Source organism: Berghia stephanieae, chromosome 5, assembly GCF_034508935.2.
Source record: "Berghia stephanieae isolate SIO BIC M18660-M18661 chromosome 5, UCSD_Bste_1.3, whole genome shotgun sequence".
Taxonomy (NCBI): domain Eukaryota; kingdom Metazoa; phylum Mollusca; class Gastropoda; order Nudibranchia; family Aeolidiidae; genus Berghia; species Berghia stephanieae.
This window is the reverse complement of record NC_088364.1, coordinates 50,051,430-50,074,262: the sequence shown is the minus strand read 5'-3', so window position 1 is coordinate 50,074,262 and position 22,833 is coordinate 50,051,430. Positions and strand designations below refer to the sequence as shown.

General features: G+C 36.7%; 1 protein-coding gene across 1 annotated transcript; it reads right to left on the bottom strand.

The window, feature by feature from the left end:
- Nucleotides 1-3,229: 3,229 nt before the first annotated feature.
- Nucleotides 3,230-13,238, bottom strand: LOC144973963 (uncharacterized). The gene is made up of 6 exons (XM_078916852.1): nucleotides 13,171-13,238; nucleotides 11,648-12,990; nucleotides 11,201-11,405; nucleotides 7,068-7,199; nucleotides 4,790-4,841; nucleotides 3,230-3,268 (listed from the first exon to the last, which is right to left on the bottom strand). The coding sequence occupies exons 1-6, from the start codon at nucleotides 13,236-13,238 to the stop codon at nucleotides 3,230-3,232; spliced, it is 1,839 nt and encodes a 612-aa protein (XP_078772978.1).
- Nucleotides 13,239-22,833: the final 9,595 nt, after the last annotated feature.

Sequence of the window (22,833 nt, the reverse complement as noted above, 5' to 3'; positions counted from 1 at the left end):
GGATAAACTTGGTGTTGAAAACTGAAATTTTGTCCCAAATATGACACTTGCAGTGGATTTCTATTCGTCGTGGTAAACAATAAATACAAAATCCTGGATAGAAGATCAGATTTTAATTCTAGATTCACTTATCAGGGTCCTATTCATCTTGACACGGTGGGCTAAGAATGTGATGAATTCTCGGATAGATAGAACGAAATTGACGTCCCGCAGTTATTTGCTATTATTTTAGCCGGCCATTTTTATGAGTAGTTCAGTAAATGGTATTAGTAAGACTATAAACTTTTAAGGTTACACATGGTTTTGTGTGTTGGTAGGTTATATCCGGTTGGTGATGTTGTGAGCTTTATGAACAAACGCAATGCATCAATATTTTCTTTCTAATTTTAAAGAGTTAGAAAAGTGAGGTAGTCCGAGGTTTGTTTTTGAACATTGGATACCGAAACAGTTTTTGTTTATGATTATATTGTCATCATCAGGTAATGCCATTTTTTTTTCTTTTGCAGTGTAGCTAACGTGTATATAATATTATGTTACTTGACACAATTTTTGTCATGGGAATACTCTCTTACTTATCCGAACCAGCGACCACCTAAGGTCTTGCCCTTCGGTCAGGAATACTCTCACACCAACCCAAAATACAAAACATTTAAAACTTGACCATAATAATTGTGTTCGGTTGCAGATCTGTTAATACATGCACCTAGGTTTGTTGCCTATGCACTCACACTATTGGCAGGTATTCAAAGAATAGGCAATAGCTTCTATCAGAGGAGTGAATCTAAAAGCAGGGTAACCCGATACCTAACCAATACTTCAGTCGCTGTATTTCAAAATGGGCCTGGTTTGGACACACACACACACACACACACACACACACACACACACACATACACTTATGTACTTATATAAATATATATATATATATATATAGATATATATATATATTATATGATCCTGTATATAAATAAATACTCACACATTTTCTGACTATCCGTCTAAAGAGTATTTATTGGTTGTTAGTAAGTTAAATCAATGGTCCTAATAGATCAGTTGGTAGAATACTTGCTTCATAAATAAAGGTATTGATCCCCTGTAAAGGCGAGATTTTTTTTCTGACCAACTGTCCACCCATCAGAAATGGGTAGAAAAAAAGAGCTTTATATAGAGCAATATCCACTAAATGTGCTCAACGCGCTTTACAAGGGGTACCTGATCAACAGCAACATTTAACATGTAGGACGGGACATGATGCCTGTTAGGCGATATTACAATTCTTCGGACAAAGACAACGCTGTTAACGGCCAGGTACTCATTTTACACCTGAATACGGTGAGAGAATGTGAGTAAAGACTCAACTATGCGCCGAAAGCGAGTGTCATAGCACTAGACCACATAGCCGCACAGCGGCTATGTAGCTGGGTCTGTTAGATCTTGCGGAAGTACTTCGTTGATAGACTATTATATTGTCAAAAGTGTAGGAAGCAGTGACTATTGTTTGTTTAACCCTATATAGAAAACCCGGATAAACTCCAGCTCGATGGGTCTCATATTATGGTTGACTTTATTTTTCTTCTTGCAAAGCCCCACAACATTGTATACTAAATAAAGCTGATAATACGATTGGTGCAACGCGAAGAAACATGATCTGATTGAAAACAGATTCCACACGTTGTCTGACCGTAACGAGGTATTATTTTGATACATAGCTTATATTCTCAAGGTCTTAGAGTATTATGCACTTTTCAACTATTCCCCGGTCTCCCTTCCTGGCCACACATTGGTTTATTTTCCACACTCTGACCTTTAGAGTGAGAGAATGCCGATCGTTTGATAAACCGAGTACACTGTGGAGATCATCATGTCTAAAGTAGAATGCCCTGGTATTTTCTTCAAAGTCTACCTTCAATACATACAGAACTGAACAAGTGTGTATGAAAGGTGCCAGACAAAGCAATAAAGAAAAAATACAAGAAAAAATTAACATCCCAAAAATATCAGTCAACCTCGACTGGGGACTGATTTTTGGGATTTTTTTTTTTCTTATATTTTTCTTTCTTGCTTTGTCTGGTACTTTTCATACACAATTGTTAAGTTCTTTATCTTGCACCAGTGCCTACTAACTTAATTTCCTAATTTGATATCTTCAATACATACACTAACTTTTATTGTTGTTGCAATAACTGAAATATAAGAAATAAAAGGGGAAAATGGACTGTAAAGTGAGCACTATTGAAATTGTATTATAGATTTTATAATAATCTCGTTGGGAAATATTTCTGCAAAAGAATACAGGGAAAGTGTGTTCCATTAAATATTGTTAATCGGAGACAAGTAAAGCTTTCTATTTGACATTATCAAGAAAACAAGATGGAGCTAAAGCAGAAAATCTTAACAGAATAAACCGGCTTAGAGTATAAATGTTCGTGTATTTAACTTCTTACACTCTCAAGAGACTGGACACCTGGGTTATGACCCCAGAGCGACCTACGTTTTTTTTTTTTTTACTGTGGCTCGAATTGGGGCGCGAACATGCCCTGATCAAAATGCAAGGTGTCCATAACGTCTTCCCCTGATTTCAAAGACTTATCATTCTTAAACCGTTCTAGATATTTGCATCAGGTTTTCACCATCTTCTATGGAAGACCCATTAACCATAGTTCCGCATTACATCGCAACATTTACCAAATATCAACATGAACGTCAAAGACCTCATTTTTCTCTCCTTCCATTTCGCTTCGGAATAGCAACAGTGCGACAAAAATCGCTAGATCAATCTCTCACCATGTGTCTCAACAAAGTTAGAATATCCTTTATCAAAAACAAATTGTTTTCCTTTAATAGTCTAAAAAACTGGGTGATGAAAAGTTGTTGATCTATCGTTGACGATTTTGTTTCATGCCATCACATTACAAAATATATTGACTCGCACTTTGCCATTCCAAAATAGAGGAAGAGAAAAAAAATATGTTTAAAAAAAATTCAGGTTGATTTTGCTAAATTTTGTGATGTAATGTGGGTATATGACTAGTGACTAATGCATGACTTTTACTTAGAAGATGGCGAAAACCAGATGCATGCCTCTATAACGGTTTTAGAATAATCACTATTGGAAATCAGAAAAGACTTTATGGACACCCTGTGTATATAATAATATCCTGGCGTTTCATGTGAACTTTGATCCGTTAAGCGTAATGGGCGCCGGTGATGTTATGACGTGTTGCAGAATCTAGTCTTCACTGACCCCATGAGCCTTGTTGGTGGTTGCCTGTCAATCAGTTGGCGGATTTAATCTAAATCTTGTGAAAATCACACAGGCTTCTGTTCTATCTAGATCTTGGTTACAGCCCTCCTCGTTCAATAAACTTTGAGATAAAATCTGGCCACTAACTATATATCAAAATTTTACAATATCAACATTTATCCCATTTCAGGTGATGCGAAATGCATGTTCATGGAATCCACTTATCTATGTGTTAATTTTTAAAGTCGTTTGAAGTCGTTTGAAGCAACTAAAACCACAACCCGGAGTTCAATTCAGTAACTATAGAGTTGAATGGACAGTACCGATTGGTTGCAACCATAAGTGTACGTCGGGTGCTCCTTTTGAATTAGACCCTGTCCATTGAAGAGTTCTTTCCCCAACAGAAAAGAAATTATCGGGTAGAGGAGGTTAATAAATTGAATTAATGTGATTGCAATAAATACTAAACAAGAGATAGTGCCCTAATCAGATGTAAGTATCCCCTCTTGTCAACTGATTTTCTGAAGCATAAGTCAAGATTATGATAATAAGTGAAAGAAGTCTCAAAACTTTTACGTATAATATAATTGAATATAATACAGGTTTTGTATCCTGAAATGTAAGAACCTGAATAGAGATTTCTTTAAAAATTAATCCTATTGGAAATACTTGTAATATGATTATGATAAACGTGGATCACCACCCATATTGGAGGTCAAGCAAACATACGGACCACCCACAATGGTAATCTAGTTATAATCGGGTCCACCTACTGTGGTCAACAAGGCGGTATGACCTTTCACATCGCATTAAGACTCAAAACAATTACAAGAGCTTAGCTGTTTTTATTCGATCTGTAATAATTTGATTTGTATCTTAGGATCTGGTTATTCAACCAAAATGAACATACGTTGAAAAAGATGAGCTTTTATATAGCGCAATATCCACTAAACATTCTCAAAGCGCTTCATAAGGGGTCCCTGGTCAACAGCAACACATAGCATATGGGACGATGTATGATGCGTGTTAAGCGATATTATGATTTCTTTCAGAGGATACGTTGTTAACGACCGAATACTCATTCTACACCTGAATACGGCGAGAGAATGTGAGTAAAGAGCCTTTTCCAACTACTCAATTATGCGCCGCTCAGAGCGGGACATGAACCTAGGACCACCTGATCCGAAGGCGGCTGTATTGCCACAAGACCACATAGCCGCACAATGTGCACTAAGTGTATCATAATATACAATTATTTCCATTAATTGCACTTATAAAAAATTGCGTAGATTTCGAGACCGTAAGATTGCACCACACTCAAAGTGCTTCATAACGTTCTATTAATTATTGTTACATATTGTTCCTGTACTTCGTTCATTCATTTTTTATAGATAAAGGCTAATATAATTCAAAGATAATTTTCTATTCATATCCCTATGTATTAAATTCAGTCACGCCTAAGATTCTTATTGCGGCAAAAAAGTGTGAGCATTTCTTTTTTAAAAAGTGCAAAATCAACAAACAGAAAGCGGGGTAAACACCTACTTTCTGACCATAGTGTCTTTGGAGAACAGTAATTTTGTCAAAGATATAAGAGCTGGAATTGATATGTGTTGATATGAATAATCCACATATTTTAATGGCCGTAAGAAAAGAGACTTGAATCTTCAATGCATTTTTCCTAAAGACAGTTTTAATAAAATGCGTCTAATTTTTAAAAACCACCATATCTCAATGACAACAAAACATAGGGTTTTGAAGGCCTATGTATGGTCAGTATTATTGTATGGCTGTGAAAGCTGGACAATTACAAAAGACATTAGAACGATTCTTATAAAAAGTTTTTTTTTTAACTTGTTTTTTTTTTTCTTTTTTAAATCATGCCTAGCTCAAATTCAAAGGGCAATTAACCTCTGAAACCAGCTATGGGAATACTTGAGAAAAATGTAAAGTAAACAAAAAACCAGAATAATTTGCATCTTGATAACACTCCAGAATCATTTCAATGGCAAACACCCTAACAGAATTGAATTCAAATAAAACTCAGACAAATCTAGATACACCGCATCTCTGCAATATTAAATTAAAAGCATGCGTATGCAAGCGGCTCAGAATCTCTCAACCTCTCTCTCTCTCTCTCTCTCTCTCTCTCTCTCTCTCTCTCTCTCTCTCTCTCCCTCTCCCTCTCTCTCTCTCTCTCTCTCTCTCTCTCTCTTATATATATATTATATATATATATATACCACTCTCTCTCTCTCTCTCTCTCTCTCTCTCTCTCTCTCTATCTCTCAGGCTTTATATATCTATTTTTTACTCACCCTCTCTCTCTCATTCTTTCTTTCTTATTTTATTACTCATACTCTTTGTTTCTTGACTTCTCTCACTCTGACTCTCTCTCTCTCTCTCTCTCTCTCTCTCTCTCTCTCTCTCTCTTTCTAACTATTCTTCCCTGTTCCTCCTCTGTTTCTCTCACTCACTCCATTTCTCGCTCTCTTTCTCGCTCTCTCTCTCTCTATATCTATCTATCTATCTATCTATCTCTCTCATCCACTCTCTCTTCCTCTTTTTCTTTCACATTCTGTCTATACCTCTCTCTCTCTTTCATCTTGGATTTTTATGTCACTCGCTCTCACTCTATGTTACTCAACATAATAATGATGATGATTATAATAATGATAATAATAATAATGACAATAATAATAATAATAATAATAATAATAATAATAATTAATAATAATAATAATAATAATAATAATAATAATAATATGTTTCCAAGTTTCCTCGGAGGAAATAATACATCAACAATCTTTTGTTTGGAATTGACGCAGACACTTTCATATGCCTTTAAACTGTTAAAGTCACATTTTGATTAATTATTACTTACAATTTTTGCACGCCAATATCTAGACGTCTAGTCTAGATCAAAACCGCGTTACATCAATAATCTTTCTTAAACCTTCTAATAAGACCACGATCCTGGACGTGTCGGCGGTAAGTCAATCTCCAATGGAACACCTGTGTTTATTTAAACTGACAAATGGCACAGTGTTGTCGTACTTTGACAGACAAAACCCCAACATATCTTTATTTTGCAAGAATATTTTTTTTTCTTGAAATAACAAATAGGCACCGGCTTTTCAAATATCTTGAGCCTCTATATAGAGCAATATCCTCTAAAAGAGATCAAAGCGCTTTACAAGGGGACCCTATCTACACTTTAAATGTAGGACGAGACATGACGCCTTTCGTGCGATATTTACAATTTTTCTGACAGATATAACGCTGTTAACAGCCAGGTATCCTTTTTCCACCTGAGAACAGTGAGATTCTGTGAGTAAAGAGCCGTTTACAAGGACTAACCTATGTGCCGCTCAGAGCTCTTCTAATAATCACTTTATCTCAGATGTAGCACTCTGGCAGATTGAGGGACATTTAAATTTTCGATATTTGAAATAAATGAATTCTGCTCAAAATGAAAGATATATTTGTGTGTTCTTATTCTTTTTATTTTTAGAGAAGGGCAGTATGCAGTCTGTATCGTGTTTTAGTCACGTTTCATTAACTAATTGTTGTAGAGCAAATGCAGTATCTTCTTCAAAAAGTATTTTTGAACAGACGCAACGCCATCGAAGTAGTTGGTGCGTACTTAAAGACGGTTAGATATACTAATTTCATCACATGCTCCAACACCGCAAAATCGGCGTCTTTGACTTGCTTGATTAATTCAAGAAGAAAGGTGTTTTCTTGTTTTGTTTTTTTTTTAATGTTTTTTTTTTGTTGTTTGTTTTGTTCTGTTTTGTTTTTTTGTTTTGTTTGTTTTTGCCTTATGCTTTGATAGCCCTGAACGGTGCTTGATTCTTTAATCCCGTAGCTGTCTGAGATAGCACAGCACCAGCGACGTAAGAATACTGTCCTCTCTTCTAAGTACATGTCAAGTCTCCATCGCGTTTCTAATCTATGGAGTGGGGGTGATTACTGCTTATTAAAATCTCTATAACAGACTATAAAACTCGAAGTTTACGTATACCATTAGTACTCAAATGTCATGTTTAACGAATTGGCATTGCATGGATCTAAGTTTCTTTGTCTCGATATAATTTTAGTCTCTGATAATATCGAGAAAATAATCGTAGGGGCACCTTCCAAAATGTGGGCGTTTCAATGTTGAGTCGTCAAACATAGCCACCTTATCAATCGTACAAAAACACAAAACTCTCGTATGTGGAAACTTAAAAGTTTATAGTATGTTAAAAAGAATGTAATGCGAAGTGATCCCCCAAATGAAGATAGAAATCTGTGAAATTCTGTTCCAAATTTAAGATGTGTTAATAATAAAAATTATGAGCGAGTGTGTGTTTACAAACTTGACACGGCCGGATATAGGTACTCATCGTCTGCTATTAAATCCCTCTAGCCAGTCGAGTAGTTTCATGTCTTTGTCTTTCAGTCTGGGGTACCACTTAGACACGATGAGTCCATATGATTTTAATAATTTGGAACTGTGTTTTCAGTCCACCAGTGGACTGAATACACAGCTGTGTATTCAGTCCACCGGAAAAGATTATACGGGCTAAACTGTTTGACCGAGCGCGAGAAGGTGGCCGGCTGTTTTAGCACAGCGTAACTGTAACCGGGGTGGGGTGAGTTAGGTGTTCGAGCTCCTTTCTCGGCATAATCTTTTCTTTCATTTTTTTTTTGGTACTCCCTTGGCAAAAAAATCTTATTTTCAACTTCAACACGTTGACACCATTTCTGGTGACTTGAGAAATTTGAACGACATTTAGCATTTTTCATTTATTTACTTTCACTCGCTTTTAATATTATTATTTTTATTTAGAACACAGTGAGACGTCAAAATTTATTGCCTTGTGCATTCCTTGTACGTAACAATATGAGTCAGGAGAAAAACGAAACAAAAACGAACAAACAAAATAAAAAAAAAAGAAACAAAACAAAACTTGAATATGTTTGAGTGATTGTCAGAGAGAGAGAGAGAGAGAGAGAGAGAGAGAGAGAGAAAGAGGGTGGGGTGGGAGAGATTAGAGATAGAGAGAGATAGATAGATAGGGCTAGAAGAAAGGAAGAAATGGGTTACCAGTCAAAAAATTCTTAATTTTCAACTTCAACACATTGACACCATTCCTGGTGACTTGAGAAGTTTTATTGATTTACTTTTACTCACTTTCAATATTATTATTTTAAATCAGAACACAATGAGACGTCAAAATTTATTGCCTTGTGCATTCCTTGTACGTAACAATATGACTCAGGGGAAAAACGAAACAAAACGAACAAATAAAACAAAAAACAAAAACAAAAAGAATACAAAAAGAGAACAACTTAGTTATAGGCTCTTGAATCTGTTTGCGGGAGCGTCAGAGGGAGAGAGAGAGAGAGAGAGAGAGAGAGAGAGAGAGAGAGAGAGAGAGAGAGGGCTAGTAGAAAGGAAGAAATGGGATACCAAAACCATTCAAAAACACAGGCGTGCTCGAGGTCAGTGATCGATGTGAAAAGTGACCAAATAGAACCTTACTTGGGCAAACAATACTAAAACTTTGATATCCTTGGAAAAATCATCGGTTTTGATAATCACAAAGACCATAACAGACTCGGAAACATTAAAAAAAAAAAAAAAAAAAAAAAAAAAAAAAAAAAAAAAAAAAAAATTTATATATATATATATATATATATATATATATATATATATATATATATATATATATATATATATATATATATATATATGTTCAAGAAGATGACATTACGTTCTTTTAAGGACTCTATTGTTTTTAAAGGTTTGATGGCGCTTATTGAGGTCATTGAGGTAATTTTATGGCTAGTAGAATGGAAGAAGTGGGATACCAGTAAAAAAAAAAATCCCAGTTTTACAAGACATGATAGACAATGAGCAATAGACTAGCCCTACAAGACAAAGGACAAGGTATGACATTTAATTTCCGGAAGCGATGCTCCACTGAATCAAAACGTCATAAAAAGGAAATTGGTTGTATTATGTGGAAAATGCTTGCATAATTCTTAATTAAATTTGATTAAATTTACAATAATTAAATGATTATTTCTATTATATATCTGCCATCAATTTTGTTTGTAGCATGGTTAGAGTAAAATCTTAACCAGTTAAATGCCGGATAATGGAAAACTGTATTAAAAATGTTGGCCTGAAAACTCGTCCTTCAAATATTGATCGATTTAAATGACTTCGCGAAATCCGACGTTTGAGAGTTTTTACCAAGATGATAGTCATTTAAATCGATCAATATTTGAAGGACAAGTGTTCTGGCCAACTTTTTAAATACGAGTCTTTCCATAGTCCGGCAGTTAATTTTAATCATTATTCTTTTTAATGTCATCAACGGATATGGACTTTCGATCGATCGCGTCTTGCCTGAGTTACAAAGTCAGTGCTTTGGAATAGCATTACTGTTTCACATGAAAAACTTTGTATGTAATCTATTCATGTTCATCAATTTGGTTTGTCAATAGAAATAATCAAAATATCTAAATGAAACCAGCATACATTCTGAAGAATTATTGATTTATCAAAAGCAAAGCCTATCGTTAGAAGAATCCAAATTACTATGCATAGCCATGATGCTGATCTGATTTCATTCTTTCAAAATTATCTATATGATCTACTGTCTTAAACGTATAATGTCGAACGAAAACAAAAACTTGAACTTATATATATATATATGGCAATATCCACTCATGTGCTCAACGCGCTTTACAAAGGGTCCCTGGGCAATAACCACATCTTCTTCTTCTTCTTCCAGTGTCATCTCATGGTTTGAGGTCGACTTGAAATGACACGCAAATCTTCCCTGTTGACGGCTTGCTGACTGCATTCGGCTGCCGGCAATCCTGTCCATGTCCTCACATCATCTATCCAAGTTCTTGCTGGCCTGCCTCTTCCTCTTTTCCCCTCAACTCTACCCTCAAGAATGTCCTTGTTGACAGTTTGATGGCGTCTTAGGTGTCCAAAATACCTTAGTTTTCTAGTTTTTATTACTTTCATTAGGGTCGGTCTGATATCAAGGATGTCACAGACTTCTTGATTTGTTTTCTTTTCTTTCCAACTGATTTTTCCAAGGCGACGGAAAGTCCACATTTCAAAGGCCTCAATTCGTTTCTCTATTTGTTTGTTCAAGGTCCATGTTTCTGAGCCGTAGAGAAGTGCTGAGTGGACATAACATTTGAGTATTCTTATTCTCGTTTTCATCTGCGTTTGTTGCGAAGTTAAAATGTTATTCAGTTGGCTGAACCTCGACTTAGCTATAGCAATCCTGTTTTTCACTTCCAGCTCATTCTTTCCGTTGTTGGTCATTGTCTGTCCAAGATATTTAAAAGAATCTACTTGTTCGATGTTTTGATCATTAATTTGGACTTTTGCGATTTTTTCAGGCTTCTTTGACATGACCATTACCTTCGTCTTTTGAACATTCATCTCTAGAGCCTTTGCTGTATTGTTCAGGTTTACTTGATTTGCAAGGATCTGTAGATTTGTCTCGTTCGATGCCAACAATACTGTATCATCTGCATATCTCAGATTATTTATCCTCCTACCTCCAATAACAATACCTGGAATGTGCTCGGTTTTACGGAAGATAAACTCTGTGTACAGGTTAAATAGATATGGAGAGGATACATCCTTGACGAACTCCTCTTTTAATTGGCGTGAAAGGTGACAGATCGCCCTGAATCCTGATGGCTGCTTTTTGATGCCAATATAGATTTGTGATTAGCCGTATATTTTTGCCATTAATGCCTGCCTTTTCCAGACATGTCATTAATTCTCCATGCTGTACCCTATCAAATGCTTTTGCGTAATCGATAAAGCATGCATAGATTTCTTTTTGATGATCAAGGTATTTTTGTGTGATATTATTTAAACAGAAAATTGCTTCTCTTGTCCCATTATTTTTTCTAAAGCCAAACTGTACATCGCCAACTTCATTATCGATGGTAGACCTGATTATTTCTAGGATGATCTTCAATGATAATTTAGTTACATGGGGCATCAGACTTATTGTGCGGAAATCACTGCAAGTTGTCGCCTTTGGTTTTTTCGGTAGCGTGATGTAAACCGATTTGGCAAGTTCGTCTGGAATATAGCCTGTATTGTAAATACTATTAAAGAGATCTGTTAGTTTCACAATTGAGAATTCTTTCAAAATTTTTAGCATTTCTGTTACAATGCCATCTTCACCCTCAGCCTTGCCATCTTTCATATTTTTCAATGCATTTTCTATCTCACATGCGAGTATTGGAGGACCGTCAGTGTTGCTTGGCAAAGGTATTTGGGGCCTGTCATCATCAAATAACTCGCCAATGTATTGACACACCATCTTTCCTTTATATCCTCTTTCTCAAATAATATTTTACCATTCTTGTCTTTAATACAGTTATTGTAGTTAGTGGTGCGTTTTTTGCCCGAAATTTGTCTTATTTCCTCGTGGGCTGCTTTTCCATCTAGGCCAAATATTTCGATCATCCTGCATTTGTGGTTAAGCCAATTTTCTATTGCTATGCGACATTTGTGTTGGATTTTCTTATTCAGCGCTTCATACTCTGGTTTGTTCTTCATTTGTTTACGTTCTGACATGAGATCCAAAATTTCTGGTGTCATCCATTGCTTTCGTGTTCTTTTCTCCTTCTTTGGAATATCCTTATTACCGAATTTTATGCTGTCTTTGAATATGTTCCATTTTATATCAATTTCTTCAATTTCATTTGCTTGTGAGAATTGTTCTTGTGATTCAATAAGTAGTTCATCATATCTGTTCGAAACAGAGACATTATATTTCTCCTGCAATTCTGATGACCATTTTAGACGATCGATGTCCAATTTTTCTAATATCTTTGGTTTTTCAATTTTCTTTAGCTTTAACGTTAGCTTTGCAATAAGTGGTTTATGGTCAGAATTGATATCAGCTCCCGGGTATGTTTGGCATGATTTTACACTGTTGCGAAACCTTTTCCTGATCATAATGTGATCTATTTGATTTCTACACCAGTCCCCTGGGCTTTTCCATGTGTATAATTTTCTCTTTGGTTTCTGGAAAAAGGTGTTGGTAACAATCAGCTCATTTTCAATGCAGAATTGAACTAGTCTGTCTCCACGCTCATTTCTAACCCCAAGTCCATATTGGCCAACCACGTCACTCTCCTTCCCTTTCCCAATTTTAGCATTAGGTTCACCCATGACAATTAACACATCCGTTGATTTTACGTGTTTTAACATACTTTGTAGTTCTTCGTAGTATATTTCAATGTCCTCATCCGAATAATCACTTGTGGGTGCATATGTCTGGATGACTGACATGTCAAAAGGTCTGGCTCTCAATTTTATCATCATGTTTCTGGAACTTACAGCATATAAACCTATAATATATTTGAAAATGTTAGATTTCACCAGCACACCCACACCATGTTGATGTTCACTACCTCCAGAATAGATAAATGTGTGAGTGTCTCTTTTTACAGTACCCTCTTCTGTCCATCTGTGCTCAGACACTCCTAGGATGTCCACCTTCATCTCATCCGTCTCCTTAATCAAGTTGTCCAGTTTACCTAGTGTATATAATGTCCGGACATTCCATGTTCCAATGCGTAGACATTTCCCTGCATATTTCATACATACATTATCGGACTCCAATCCTCCCGCAGGCTTTCGATTGACGTCGACATCCTCGTTTGTACTACCCCCTGAAGAGATTGTCTCTTCCCTGTTAATATTTACAACAGGTATCACACCCGCAGGGGCTCAGGGGTATCTGTATAACTTCTATAAACTTTACGTGGCATGATTCATTTCAATACAATGGGATAATACATAGCAGGGCCCCAATCCTTTCTACGATGGCCGACCGCAATCATTTAACGTCTTTGACGCCCTCCACGTGTACCATACACCTTGCTGTAACGCCATCAAGTCCATTGTCCATGTTGCTGGATCATCTGCACTCTCCGCCATAAGAGTCTACATGCACATAAAGGAAAGACGACTCCTTACCCTCCGGCGGAGCCTTTGGGTTCCCTCGTATAGTTTCCCACATCTAACATGTGGGAAAGACATGACGACTGTTAGACGATATTACAATTGTGTTCCGAAAGAGACAGTGTTGTTAACGGCCTGGTACTCATTTTTCACCTGAGTACGGTGAGATAATGTGAGTAAAGAGCCTTTTCCAACAACTCAACTTTGCGCCGCTTAGATCGGGGCTCGAACCAAGGACCCTCCAATCCGTAGGCGAGTATCATACCATTAGACTACATAGCCTTCGTTGGTTGCCGGTAAAGCTATTGTTATGGTTCCTTTCATGGCCTAACACCATCCTATTTAGAAGAACGAGTCTTTTTATAGACCTGGTAAATCGCTAAGATCAAATAGTTTGCTTCTTATGACAGAGGTACCCTCTACGTCTTTTGTTCACAACAAATCCTTCAGAGTGACTGCGGCTCGGTTGTGGAATTCCCTTTCATATAATACTAAAAACAGTGAAAATTTAGATTTAAAAGGAAATTGAAAACCGAATTATTTAGTTGAGCTTATTTTGACAATTAATATGCTTTATGTTTTAATTAAGGGTAGATGGTATAGTTATATGTATGTAGTACAGAGTTTGCGTATGTGGATGTGGAGAAGTTTCCGTATGTGGGTTTGAGTGTACGACTGTATGTGTGTTGGCGTGTTAGTGTGTATGATGAAATTGGAGGTGTGCATCCGGGAGCGGGACAGTGTCTCAGTCCGGATACCACTTGGTCCCGCACTGCCCGTCCACAGCCGTGCCAGGGGGTTATGATACCGTCCATCAAGGAGGACAAAAATGCCTGGACTGGAGTGAAACGGTTCACTTGGAGGTGTAACCATAAGAAACTACTACTAGTGTGTATGATAGTTAATATATTCTGAGTTATTGTTAAGCACCATTGCGCACTTGTCAGTAGATTAATTGGCTCTATATAAGTATATGATATTATTTATTTATAGCCGCACGAAGTCTAAACTTACCTGGAATAAAAATAAATTATTTTTAAGTTGCAATGACAAGACATGCAGACTAACATTTAAATTTTAATCACTTTAAGAAACTATTCTCTTTGCTCTCAATTAAAAAAAAGGAAGATGTAACCCAAGTATCCGACGTCCACTTATTTGCAGGTCTGATAACCCGATTCATTGTTGTAATGGAAATGTAAATAAACGACGCAAAATATGGTCCATTACAACAGTGTTAAATTAGGCCCATAAACGGGTAAGGCTGCAGACCTGCGTGTTTCTACACGTCGCAAGTCGCAAGTATCCTATTGTTCACTAAAATAATTTTTTTTTTCGCGGCGGTGGTGGGGTTTGAACCTGCGACCTTATTGGTACGACAACTCCGCCTGGCAGGTGAGAGCGTGGCTCTACCGTGTGAGCTATCCACGAACACTAAAATATTCGTTTCAAACCCAAAGTCATTTCTAGATCCCTCTCTCACCCCTTCTTGAGATCGCCGATTCGTTCACCACCATCGCGAAGTAATTTTGACCAGCAGTTAAGCTTAATAGCCAATATTCTCATCACAAACATATAACATAGAAACGATTGAGACATGGAGTATGCTCCGGTGTATGGGGTGAATTTTTAATTCAGAAAAGTGAGTGGAGCAGGCACTTATGTTGGTAACAACAAGATATGAAGTGAGTAGAAAAGTGCCAGAAGACAATAGAGAATAAAAAATTTTTTCGCGGCGGTGGTGGGGTTTGAACCTGCGACCTTATTGGTACGACAACTCCGCCTGGCAGGTGAGAGCGTGGCTCTACCGTGTGAGCTATCCACGAACACTAAAATATTCGTTTCAAACCCAAAGTCATTTCTAGATCCCTCTCTCACCCACTTCTTGAGATCGCCGATTCGTTCACCATCATCGCGAAGTAATTTTGACCAGCAGTTAAGCTTAATAGCCAATATTCTCATCACAAACATATATCATAGAAACGATTGAGACATGGAGTATGCTCCGATGTATGGGGTGAATTTTTAATTCAGAAAAGTGAGTGGAGCAGGCACTTATGTTGGTAACAACAAGATATGAAGTGAGTAGAAAAGTGCCAGAAGACAATAGAGAATAAAAAATTTTTTCGCGGCGGTGGTGGGGTTTTGAACCTGCGACCTTATTGGTACGACAACTCCGCCTGGCAAGTGAGAGCGTGGCTCTACCGTGTGAGCTATCCACGAACACTAAAATATTCGTTTCAAACCCAAAGTCATTTCTAGATCCCTCTCTCACCCACTTCTTGAGATCGCCGATTCGTTCACCACCATCGCGAAGTAATTTTGACCAGCAGTTAAGCTTAATAGCCAATATTCTCATCACAAACATATAACATAGAAACGATTGAGACATGGAGTATGCTCCGGTGTATGGGGTGAATTTTTAATTCAGAAAAGTGAGTGGAGCAGGCACTTATGTTGGTAACAACAAGATATGAAGTGAGTAGAAAAGTGCCAGAAGACAATAGAGAATAAAAAATTTTTTCGCGGCGGTGGTGGGGTTTGAACCTGCGACCTTATTGGTACGACAACTCCGCCTGGCAGGTGAGAGCGTGGCTCTACCGTGTGAGCTATCCACGAACACTAAAATATTCGTTTCAAACCCAAAGTCATTTCTAGATCCCTCTCTCACCCACTTCTTGAGATCGCCGATTCGTTCACCACCATCGCGAAGTAATTTTGACCAGCAGTTAAGCTTAATAGCCAATATTCTCATCACAAACATATATCATAGAAACGATTGAGACATGGAGTATGCTCCGGTGTATGGGGTGAATTTTTAATTCAGAAAAGTGAGTGGAGCAGGCACTTATGTTGGTAACAACAAGATATGAAGTGAGTAGAAAAGTGCCAGAAGACAATAGAGAATAAAAAAATTTTTCGCGGCGGTGGTGGGGTTTGAACCTGCGACCTTATTGGTACGACAACTCCGCCTGGCAAGTGAGAGCGTGGCTCTACCGTGTGAGCTATCCACGAACACTAAAATATTCGTTTCAAACCCAAAGTCATTTCTAGATCCCTCTCTCACCCACTTCTTGAGATCGCCGATTCGTTCACCACCATCGCGAAGTAATTTTGACCAGCAGTTAAGCTTAATAGCCAATATTCTCATCACAAACATATAACATAGAAACGATTGAGACATGGAGTATGCTCCGGTGTATTGGGTGAATTTTTAATTCAGAAAAGTGAGTGGAGCAGGCACTTATGTTGGTAACAACAAGATATGAAGTGAGTAGAAAAGTGCCAGAAGACAATAGAGAATAAAAAAATTTTTCGCGGCGGTGGTGGGGTTTGAACCTGCGACCTTATTGGTACGACAACTCCGCCTGGCAGGTGAGAGCGTGGCTCTACCGTGTGAGCTATCCACGAACACTAAAATATTCGTTTCAAACCCAAAGTCATTTCTAGATCCCTCTCTCACCCACTTCTTGAGATCGCCGATTCGTTCACCACCATCGCGAAGTAATTTTGACCAGCAGTTAAGCTTAATAGCCAATATTCTCATCACAAACATATAACATAGAAACGATTGAGACATGGAGTATGCTCCGGTGTATGGGGTGAATTTTTAATTCAGAAAAGTGAGTGGAGCAGGCACTTATGTTGGTAACAACAAGATATGAAGTGAGTAGAAAAGTGCCAGAAGACAATAGACAAAAAAATTTTTATTCTCTATTGTCTTCTGGCACTTTTCTACTCACTTCATATCTTGTTGTTACCAACATAAGTGCCTGCTCCACTCACTTTTCTGAATTAAAAATTCACCCCATACACCGGAGCATACTCCATGTCTCAATCGTTTCTATGTTATATGTTTGTGATGAGAATATTGGCTATTAAGCTTAACTGCTGGTCAAAATTACTTCGCGATGGTGGTGAACGAATCGGCGATCTCAAGAAGTGGGTGAGAGAGGGATCTAGAAATGACTTTGGGTTTGAAACGAATATTTTAGTGTTCGTGGATAGCTCACACGGTAGAGCCACGCTCTCACCTGCCAGGCGGAGTTGTCGTACCAATAAGGTCGCAGGTTCAAACCCCACCACCGCCGCGAAAAATTTTTTTATTCTCTATTGTCTTCTGGCACTTTTCTACTCACTTCGTATCCTATTGTTCACTATATTTCTTTTCTTTTCAGCATCTAAATCCATTCTAGATAATACCGTTGTAAGATGGTGGTTCACGATTGGACGACGTATACCTATATGCAGGTCTGACATCCGAGACCACTTACGGGTCTAGTTTAACATTGTTGTAATAGACAATAGTTTGCGTCATTTATTGAGATTTCCATTACAACAATGAGATCATAAAAATTTGGGTCAGACCTGCAGATAAGTACACGTCGCGATTGGCCAATCCCTTAACAAAATGTATCGTTGTCTTATCATGGGTTGTTATTATAAAATTGTTTCATTGACATTTTCATTATTATACGCATATATCTAGTCTAGATATAGACATAGATCAAAAATAATTCTTGAACGCAAATAGAACATATTTATTGATGGGAATTTCCCCGAAGATGACGTCATTGAAACGTTTACAATGAAAACGTGGAATATAAAAATGAATGAATTTCCATTCCTTTGGACAATACAGTTCTATTATTATTAATATACAAATAAACAACCACACACACACACGCCCACACACACATACACACACACACACACATATATATATACATACGCAGAGAGAGAGACTGAGAGAGAGAGAGAGAGAGAGAGAGAGAGAGGGGGAGAGAGAGGGAGAGAGAGAGAGAGAGAGAGAGAGAGAGAGAGAGAGAGAGGGGGGGGGGAGTAAAATTTCTGTTCAAACTTATTAGCTAAAATGACGACTCTGTCGAAAAATCTTGGAAAGTAAACAAAAAAAAAAAAAAAAAAAACACTTTCGATGTGTAACTAAGGAGTTCCAAATGAGCAGAATTAAAACAACGCATAAAAAGTTTGGTGCGCAAAAAATACGGAATGTGCGGGTAGAATAGAAATAGGTGTAAAATGTATCGATGCAATAAATCCTAGCCGACAGAAACAATTAAAATGTTGGACCAGACATTGCGTCTAAAATGCTCTATCTCAATCTTTTTTTTTCGACAGAGACAACGTTGTTACCCGCTGTGTACTCATTTTACATCTGAATGCGTTGAGAGAATGTGAGTTACGAACGTTAACCAAGAACTCAACATTGTCCATCCATAGATGTTATGAGTTTTGAAAATAAACGCATAGCATCAATTGATCACACTATAAACATTTACACATACTTTTGTGTGTTGGTACATTATCCTACCCGGTTGGCGGATAGCTGTGAGATTTCTGGCCAATCGGACAGCATCGATAGAGAAAATCGAGGTAGTAACAGTGACCTTGATAGCTGGAATTGATTTGTAATGACCATCGATTGGAAACTCATCTCATGCATCCTAAGAATTCCTCCAAGAGGATTGCCTTGTTGAGATGTGCGAGGAATCGAAGATTGGATAGCCTACTGTCCACCGCTGTAAATTGATGGATGGAATGTTGACGTTGAATAGGGAGAACGCGTTTGACGTGTTAGTAATGTTTACTGTCAGTTCAGTTGGTGAAAAAAAAATAATAAACTTGGAGAAGACAGTGGTTCAAGATTGGAATTTGAAAATTTGTAAATGATACAGCGCTGTGCAAAGCAGAAAGAAAGAGAGAGAGAGAGAGAGAGAGAGAGAGAGAGAGAGAGAGAGAGAGAGAGAGAGAGAGAGAAATAGAAAAAGAGAATGAGAGAGAGATAGAGAGAAAGAAGAAAGAGTAAGAAAATAGTTGGAGAGATAGAGAGAAAGAGTGTGTGAGAGAGAGAAGGAGAGATAAAGAGAAATGAATGAAGAGAGAGAGAAAGAAAGAGAGAAAAATAAAGAGAGAGAGAGAGAAGGAGAGACAAAGAAGGAGAAATAGAGGGAAAGGGAGAAAGATAGAGAGAGAGAGAAGAGAGAGAGAGAGAAAGAGAGAGAGGGAGAAAGAGAGAGAGAGAGAGAGAGAGAGAGAGAGAAAGAGAATTAGAGAGAGAGAGAGAGAGAGAGAGAAAGAGAATTAGAGAGAGATATAGAGAGAAAAAGAGAAAGAGAGAGATAAATAGAGGGAGAGAGAGAAAGAGAGAGAGAGAGAGAAAGATAATGAGAGAGAGAGCAGAGAGAGAAAGTGAGAAATAGAGGGAGAAAGAGAGAGAGAACGAGAGAGATATATAGTCAGAGAGAGAGAGAGAGAGAGAGAGAGAGAGAGAGAGAGAGAAACATCATACGTAGCTACACTGGGTGGTAGCGAATCGACTTCGGTCGAGAACCTGCCCCACGGCACAATCGCTTCATCAGTGGGGACTTTCCATCTGTCCAACATGTACCCGATGTGGGATGGAACCCGAAACCGCAGAGCATCTAGTTGAACGGTGTGTTGTGACGAAGCTTCCGGGTGGGTTCGCGACGGTGCACGAGTGCGGTGAAGAATTTGCTGATTGGGTCGACCGCCATAACATAATAGTGTGAGTACCATTGGAAGCTGCTGCCACAGAGCAGCGCCGCTTTTAAAATGTATCTGCATCCATTATTTTGTATCTGATTGTTTTAATGTGTTTTAGAATAATATAAACGCTTGATAAGATTCAATGTTATAAATGATATCTATTATTACCTGACTCATAACAGTTTGAGTAATCTTAATGATCAATGTAATTAAAAGCGAGGCTGGAGAACTGAGTAAATAAAGCAGGGGGTTTATAAGGCAAGGCATATGAATTGTAGTTGCTATCACTTCTGGGTAGTTTGTCTGGATGGTCTAGGATTCGAGTCCCCCTCTGAGTAGCGCATAGTTTAGTCTTTGGATTGGTCTCTTTACGCATGTTCTCCTTATCTATTCATGTGTAAAATGAATTCCTGGCTGTCAACAGCTTTGTTTCTTTCAGAAAAAACAAATCAATATCTCGCAACAGCCGTCATGTGTCGTTACCTATATAAATGCAGAGGGTTTTTTAAAGATCAGATCTGAACTCTGCTTATTGAGAAATGATAATTATTTTGATCTATCTATTTCTATTCTATTTGCCTTTAAAAAAAAAAAAAGTTACATTTAGTTACACCATGTGGCCACAGTTTACCCAACTGTTTGTAAGCAAACTATGATTGGCGTCCGATCTAGCCAGACTTTCTTAGTGTATCAGGGTTTGTCTTGCAGTGATCAAAACATATATTTATGTCTTTGTGAAGAAACAATCTAACATATCTCACATCTATTCTTTAAAAATGTTTGTCGAACATTTTCTGTACACCCATCTTTAATTTTGACTTACGTACAAAAACGAATTACTGGCAAATCAAAAAATATTATAAGACAAATTTTTTTTACAGACGGACATGGCAGTAAATAGCACACCCGTTCACTCAAATAATTGTTTATATAATTTGCTAGGGCATAATACCGATTTGTCGTATTTTTTTGGGGGTTTTTTTTATGACTAAGATGTTACTAGTGTGCATCTGTGTGAGTGTGTCTATGTCAATATTGTATTATTATAAATGTGTAACCAAATGACAAATTGCCACTTTTTTTTAGGACAATAAAGATTTTATTATTATTATTATTATTATTATTATTATTATTATTATTATTATTATTATTATTATTATTATTATTATTATATTATTATTATTATTATTATTATTATTATTATTATCTTATTATTATTGTTATTATTATTATTATTATTATTATTATTATGATTTATTATTATTATTATTATTATTATTATCATATTATTATTATTATTATTATTATTATTATTATTATGATTATTATTATTATTATATGATATTATTATTATTATTATTATTATTATTATTATATTATTATTATTATTATTATTTTATTATTATTATTATTATTATCATTATCGTGTTTAGATGGCATTTGTTAACTGTATAGTTTATGATTTCTCTTGGCCTAATGACCTTTGCTTGGACAAATAATGAACCGCAACTTGTGTTTATAAAAGTGACCCTACAAATAAGTACAGCATACAGTGTTTACATAATCGATTACTACCAACATAAAACGAACAAGAAATTCAATATAATAATAACAATAGTAGTAGTAGTAGTAGTAATAATAATAATAATAATATAATAATAATAATAATAATAATAATAATAATAATAATAATAATAATAATAATAATAATAATATTAATATTTGCGGCTATGTGGCCTAGTGGTATGACACTGGCTTTCGGACCGGAAGGTCCTGGGGTCGAGCCTCGCTCGGCGCAGTTGAGCCCTTGGAATAGGCTCTTTACTCACTTTTTCTCACCGTACTCGGGTGTAAAATGAGTATCTGGCCGTTAACTGCGTTGTCTCAGTCCGAAAAAAAAATTAATATTGATTAACAGGCGTCACGTTAAGTGTTGCTGTTGGCCAGGGACCCCTTGTAAAGTGTTTTGAGCACGTTTAGTGGATATTGCGCTATATAAATTCTCTGGTTTTTGTATTATTATTATTGTTGTTGTTTTTATTATCACTATTATTTTTATTATCATTATTATCATTCTTCTTCTTATTCTTCTTTTTCGTCGTCATCGTCGTCTTCTTCTTCTTCTTCTTCTTCTTCTTCTTCTTCTTCTTCTTTTTCTTCTTCTTCTTCTTCTTCTTCTTCTTCTTCTTCTTCTTCTTCTTCTTCTTCTTCTTCTTCTTTATTATTATTATTATTATTATTATTATTATTATTATTATTACTATTTTTATTATTATTAATATTATCATCATCATCATCATCATCATCATCATCATCATCATATCAGCATCATCATCATCACTATCATTATAATCACTATTACCAAAAAATCCAGAGCCGGCAGATTATCGCAAGTGATATCAGAGGAGGAAATCCGTCTTAATCAAAACTAATAACATTAAATCTACACAGATTACCTCAATATTATTTCCCCTTCCCCTCCAGTTTAGTAGCACGTTCGCGCACGCAAAGAAGGACACTTAAATTTTCATATGAGATAAAAGGATTAGTAACTCACCTCGGGGATTACCTTTATAATTAGTTGTGTGACACATGCTAAGCCTTTGACATAGTCAGGTACGGATTTCCTAAGGGCTGCGGATATCCTAAGAGGAAGAAGGGAGTGTGTGTGGGTGTGTGTGTGTGGGGGGAGGTGGGGGGGGGGATTTTCTAACAAGACCGGGATTCAAAATCGATTTAAACTTTCGAATCCGCATCCTACCATGAAAAGGGATAGAATTGCAAAACAGTTAGTTCATAGTTGAGAACCGAATTAGCATCTTGAATTCAATAAATTTTGCATCAAAGAAAACTTTGGTAACAGGGCACGTTTGTCAGGATTTTATAGCACGATTTGATCCAAATGAGATGTGTCTGGCACCGTTCCAATAAAAAATAAATAAAACCGTTATTTCTTGAGCTTTTTTATAGAGCAATATCCATTCAACATGTTCAAAACGCTTTTCATGTGGTCCCTAACCAACAGTAACACTTAACATGCAGG

Excerpts from the sequence above, each read along its gene's own strand:
- LOC144973963 (XM_078916852.1), bottom strand. The coding sequence starts at position 13,238 with ATGGCGGAGAGTGCAGATGATCCAGCAACATGGACAATGGACTTGATG. Across the intron at positions 11,406-11,647 it reads CTGTATTAAAGACAAGAATG|ATCTCTTTAATAGTATTTAC; the intron begins GTAAAATATTAT and ends TGAAACTAACAG. Across the intron at positions 4,842-7,067 it reads CAGGGCTATCAAAGCATAAG|CTCTTATATCTTTGACAAAA; the intron begins GCAAAAACAAAC and ends TATCAATTCCAG.